General features: G+C 34.7%; 1 protein-coding gene across 1 annotated transcript in view; it reads left to right on the forward strand.

Moving 5' to 3' along the window:
* The window catches only part of LOC134846631 (G-protein coupled receptor-associated protein LMBRD2B-like), a 9,574-nt gene extending 6,332 nt beyond the window's left edge, over positions 1-3,242 (forward strand). The window contains exon 6 of the mRNA XM_063864016.1: positions 2,998-3,242. Coding sequence (XP_063720086.1) covers positions 2,998-3,242 — 245 coding nt within the window. The remainder of the gene's footprint in view (positions 1-2,997) is intronic.
* The last annotated feature ends 2,848 nt before the right edge of the window (positions 3,243-6,090 follow it).

Consider the following 6,090-nt stretch of genomic DNA (forward strand, 5'->3'; position numbering starts at 1 on the left):
ATTCATCTGCGAGAGAAAATGTACATGTATTTGGTAACAAGACTTTTATTCCCTAAAAATTTTTCTCACAAATCTGTGCTTGCTTTATATAGAACCTCACTTCCTTCGGGCATCCTCTCACTTTGTCCAGTGGTAAAACACAAGATCATTCATAGCATCAGGTTCCGGGCTCGTCGATTTTTATATAAAATGAAATTGAAACATCGTTTTTTCTTCAAAGCATGTTTTTTTGCTGTTTAAGCTGTTTAACAATAATTGATAATTTTTTTTAATGGGAAGTTTACAAATTCTGAGTTTGGTTTTATACCATTTTCTTAGTTATTTTTTCACTTAAATGGTTTTGGTTTATGTTATATTGCGTCGTTTGAGGGAATAAGAGATTGTTGTGCTGTATGTATCAGTTGATATGGGGCACCTAATTTTTGAAGAATTTAAAAATTGCCTAATTTTTTTGTTATGACCTTTCCGGATCACGTGGCATCTACCTGAGTATTTGCAAAAACTTTTCCCCGTATCCAGAAAAACAGGTCTAAATTCGAGCGAATAAATGCGAGCGAGTTCTACCTTGTAAAGTTTTACTTAGTTGCCAAGTAAAGTTGTGTTTGAAGTTAGTAGCGCCATTTGGAAAGTAAAAACCTCAAAAACTCGAAAAATTCCTGCAAAAATTTTGAAATTTTTTCTTTTTTTTGTGTTTTTTTATTAGTAATTTTTCTACAGTTTTTGACTATGTCTGTCAAATATTCTTGTGTTCCATTTTTTTCGTTCAGATCTTTTTATCACACCACGCAGAAAAAAACGACACTACTCCAAGAAAGTTTTTTTTTGTTCTTGGTCGAAACATTCGGTGGTACTGGCACAGTAACCAGCTATCATTTTTCCATTTTTTTTCTATTTTACTCATTTTCGATGAAATGATTTCCGTCTCTTTTTTTTCTCACTTTCTACTGATTTTGGTCTCGTTTTTTTAACCCACTAGCTTGCAAATCTAGTTGTAGTAGTTAAAATCTTCAACTTAACCCGCGGAAGAATTTATATAAGTCAAACAAAGCTCTTAGGAAATTCTGTACAGAATGAACAACGGCATTTAAGTGACCCTTTAGAGATTTTGCGGGTTTTCAACATCAGATGCGAAGAGTGTCTGAGGGTCCGATTTGGTTCCAGGATTTCGCAAAAATCATCTAAGTTAAAACAATTGGCTCTGAGACGAATACTGATGAAAAATCGTATGTCTTTTTCAATCAATTGGTAAGCTATCGACAGCGTATTTGAAATGTACAACAAATCTTGATAATTTTAGCGCCGTAATATGCCGTGGTAAAGTCAGAGTAATTAAACGATTCGAATTGTCTCAACGTTTTTATATCCAGAAACCAAGCAGAATGAGCATATAGCAAGATAACAGTGCCATTGATAACCGAAAAGTTTTCGCGCCTTCTGTCATTTATTTCTTGCATGATAAACCCATTTTAAATTAGTGGTAACTTTAGTCCTAAGCCAGTACTATGATTGATTATTTGGAGCTCAGTGTTTACCAGAAAAAGGGATGCAGAATTCTTGATCCCGCTTGGTAAAACACCATATTTGGGTATATTAAGTCTAAGTCGCCGAAAGTTTGAGGACATCTAAGTCATCCTGCAAAAGTAGAATTGAGAGGAGTGAGAGATGTATTCAGCTTTGTATCATCAGCGAAACAAAAACAGGCTGAGTTCATCGGTAAATCGAGCATGAAAATGATAAACAGCAAAGATCCAAGTACACTTCCCTGTGGGACTCCACTAGTTTCTGGTAGTAGGCTGATGAACATCCGTTTACTTTAACACACTGCTTTCTACCTTCCAACTAAGACTGAAACAGATTGAGAAATCTTCGTGAAAACCATTGAAAGCGAGTTTGTTTTGCAATAAAAACATGAGACAGAAACAAACGCGTTTTGGAAGTCAGGATACAGAATGAGCCGATTGACATCGTCATAATTCAAGTTAACTTTATCAAGAAACATCAGTAATTAGGTGACGCATGATTGACCTTTTTCTGAATCTTGTAGCTTTTCATTAAGATTGGCTTGAATCTGCGGATAAGTGCAATTGAACAATTTTTTTTTCAAAAATTAGGAATAGTCTAGGTAAGATTGAAGTAGGTCGATAATTTTTAACAAATGGTTCAGTTTATTTTTTGTGTATCGGGGATATGTGCGCAATTTTCCAAAAAGCAGGCCACGTTCGTGAAGAAATAATATATTTAAATAAAAGGTAGACAAAGGATGCTAAAAAGAAGCGTTCTGGTCATGAATTAAGCTCGGCACGTTGTCACAAGCACAGGATCCCGTATCGGGAACTTTTTCCAGAGCCATACCATGAATTTCTAAATCAATATCAGTAAGAAAAACAGGGCGATTCAACTGAAGATATATCCAACGGCGAGATATGAGCGTCATGAAAAACTGAATAAAAATTTTTGTTGAAAAACTCAGCTTTGTTCAATTTCTATGCTTGCGTTGTTTCACTACATTTGCGAACCTCTGCTTCGCTTGTGTAAAATTTATAGCACTCAATTTTGCCACTCGTTGCTTGTTTTTGCATTGTGCAGCTTTGCTTCTGTGTAATCTCACAAAAGTTTTGGTGCAATGTTTAATGTTGCTGAAAATCTTAAGGACACATAAAAGTTAGCTTCAAATTGGATTTCCATAATTGTGAAGCAATACTTGTTTATTTTTATCCAGCCACTTTTTTCATTGCTTTGATTCTGTTTTCACATATTTTTTCGTATCGCTACTGATGCGAAGACCGGCTTCGCCTCTGTGTCTATTTTTATTTTCTCTCCAGACTCATTTTTTTGTCTCTTAGTTTTTAAGCTCCATTTTGCCTGTGTGCAGCTTTTCCTGTGTATATAATTTGTAGATGTATTTATACCACAAAAATTGCTTAAGTTTATCCTCCCAGTTTGCTGGTTTTCTTCAGACAGCTTTTAAAAGATAGTTTATATTGATTTTTATTCCAGCCAAATATTCTCGCAACGGACCATCCGGTGCTCCTTCATTCATTATGAGCAAAACTAATCAGAGCAATGGAAACTCGAACGGAACCGCTAACAAACTCGATTCGGCAAGTGACAACTCGGCTACAGATCTGCTAGACGACGACTATGTTGATTTTCAAGACCACAAGAACAGAGAAGAAGCAAATAATATAAAAAATTTTGGAGCTCGGAATACGGGACCAACCTCAATTTTTGACGACATATAAGTTTGTTTGGGAGTTGTATGATTTAAAAAAGCAATCAAATTTATAATTTCATTTAGTCGTTCAAGTAATTTAGTTACGTATGAGTTTAAGTTCAAGTTTGTTGGGATGTCTCATATCCTATCATTGTGCTGTATATTTTGGATAGTCAATGTTTTAATGTATTTAGAATTTTTTTCTGATGACCATGGCGTATTATTTAGTTAGTGGCATAAATCGTTGCAATTATCTTTTGTTTTGTATGATTCTCATCCAGCTTTCTGGCATGCATATTCATCGTGTTTAGTGTTATGCTTTTTTGGCGGTGTTATCTTTGAAACTGGTTGCGGACGCCTCAGTAAATCTAAAAATACACTAGAGCAGAAAATCGCCATTCTGTTTTCCTTGACTTGCATAAGACTCAAAAACTAAATACGGAATAGGTAGTTTTCACTTCAATCAAACCATCCGCATGGACTACAAATCTGTTTTTTTGATTCAACTAGAGTAATGAACGTAGTGAAGACTTATATAGGTCTTGTTGATTTTTTTTGTTTTTTTTTTTCAGGAAAAATTTTGATGCACTTAGGTATAATGCATTTTTTGAGTTCAATTGAAATTCATCTGCTGAAAGTGACGTGAATAGCACTCTCCAATTACAAACTTAGAAATGGCGCAAAAAAACGTGAAATATTTCTAGTTTCGAAAGTGGATTTTATTTTAATGATTTCCCAGCGGAATAAAAACTTTACCTATAGATCCAGTTTTCTCATGGATTCATGTTATCAAAAAAGCGCCAATCATAAATTGTTCTAGAATTTGAAGAGCTTAAAGGGCTTCTATTTTTTTCTTTCAATCTCGAAAGTTTTCAACTAGATTTTTTCAAGAAAGTCAGTTTGTTTTTTATGTTTACTTGCGTTCATTACTCTTTTTCAATCTTCGATTGGCTATGTTTTATGGTGCCGCTAATTTTTTATTGCCTACATTTTCTTCCGAGAAATCGGTGCATAAATCTTATCAGATACCCACGGGTAACATATTTTCTGTGCACGTCACGTATTGTCGCTCAAATTGATCTGGTTTATTTTGCATTCACTTTCCCCTGCCATCAGTTTTGTCACACAGACACAAGTCCGGTTTATGATATTGTTGACAAGTAGTCGTTAATACACTCATGTGTTCTTGTAATATACACAGTCCTAGTTTGCGATGACCTTTAATTGTGCTCTTCACCTCTTCTGATCTTGCGTCAAACTCACTTTGGGTTTTCAAAAGGCATATGTGCTGTATTCTGTGAGTGTGTAGTTTAAAAAGTATCAGATCATATAACAAACATTTCAAGATTCTTTTGAAAATTTTATTATAGTTGAATTCTTTCTTTTGTGATCGAAACAATAATGGAATATTAGCTCGCCAATAACTGTTAGAAATTAAATTTATATTTTCATTGTTTTTCGATAGTCTCACTGACTTAAGCGCGCTGTTTTTTTTTCTAGGGTTATCATTGGCGCGTTTTATATGATAGTGAATTGTTGTTGAGCAGCCATTTAGTGATGTCTTTTAAAGGGCGGTGAAATCTTCTAACAAGTGAGCGGCTGCACAACTGTTGTTCTGACCCTCCGAGAGGGAAGGAACTATGGCGTAAGGTCCGTTCTTTATTTTTTTTCAGCCAAATATATCTTCCTCAAGGAAAGCTTGTAGGGGATCAAGTATTGTATCCGATTAAGGCACTATTGGTTGTTGGGATACTAAAAGAAAATTCAAATGTGTCTCAGGGTCGAGAAAAATTGAGCTCTTTTGTTTTCGTGTTTCATGACTTTTGTTTTCGTGACTAATTCTACTAGTTTTAAAGTCATTTTCACTGTGCTCACCGTTCTGCCTTGTTTTTTTTCCACCTATTTTGGTCACACCTGCTAGAAAAAGAACAGAAAAAGTAGACAACAACAATTAGAAACAGAATTAATTTTTTGGACGCTTTTAATTTTGTTTACACTTGCGCAAGTGTTTTAAAACCGGGCACCGGATTTTTTTCCCCAAAAATAACTTTGTTTCCGCTTCGCCTCTATGTTGATTTTTGTTCCGACTATTGAAAATGGGGAGGAACTTTGTACTAGGGTGTGTTTTAGTTTTTTGAGTTACCACAAAAAATCATCGGACTGGGCTGAGTGATATATAATATTTTTTGATGTATCAAAATTTTTTCCACAGTTTCGAGAAAAACCAGTTTGAAATTTTTGGCCTGAATTCGAGTTGATAAGGTGACCGTGTAGCATATTTAAGCCGTGAAAACTAATTTTGCTTAAGTAAATGTAGTGTTTGGAGTTTTTTAGCGCAGGGAATCAAAAACAAGTTTCAAAATAATTCTGAAAAAAAATGAAAGTTTTTGAAGTTTTTTCAAATTTAAATTTTTTTTTCTTTTTTTTCTGGTCAATTTTCTTCAAAAACTGTTTGTCACTTGACCTATTTTACTATGACTCTGAAATATGCCTAAGTTCTATTTTTTCTTTCAGATCTTTGTATTGTTAAGATTCAGAGTTAGAGCAAGTAGGACTAGGGGATAGAGGTTTGAGAGTTATCTGAGGTTTCAACTGAGGAGAGAGAAGAGATACTGATTGTTGAAGAATGAATTGAGATTGTGTTTATAAAATGACACGACAAACTGAGCATCAAATAGTACCAGTTAATTAATTACCAGTTAATTAATTAGTTTATCAAATACCAGCAGACCAGTTGACCTTGTCTGAGTGCATTGAGTTTTATACCAGTTGACCTTTAATTAGGTTTCTATTGCTCAAGTCTGACCTTGAGTTTGGTCTGGTATTTCACTAGTCTGGCATTGAGCTCGTCTGTCCTCAACACCCCCACTCAGGCT

Source organism: Symsagittifera roscoffensis, chromosome 5, assembly GCF_963678635.1.
Source record: "Symsagittifera roscoffensis chromosome 5, txSymRosc1.1, whole genome shotgun sequence".
Taxonomy (NCBI): Eukaryota; Metazoa; Xenacoelomorpha; order Acoela; family Convolutidae; genus Symsagittifera; species Symsagittifera roscoffensis.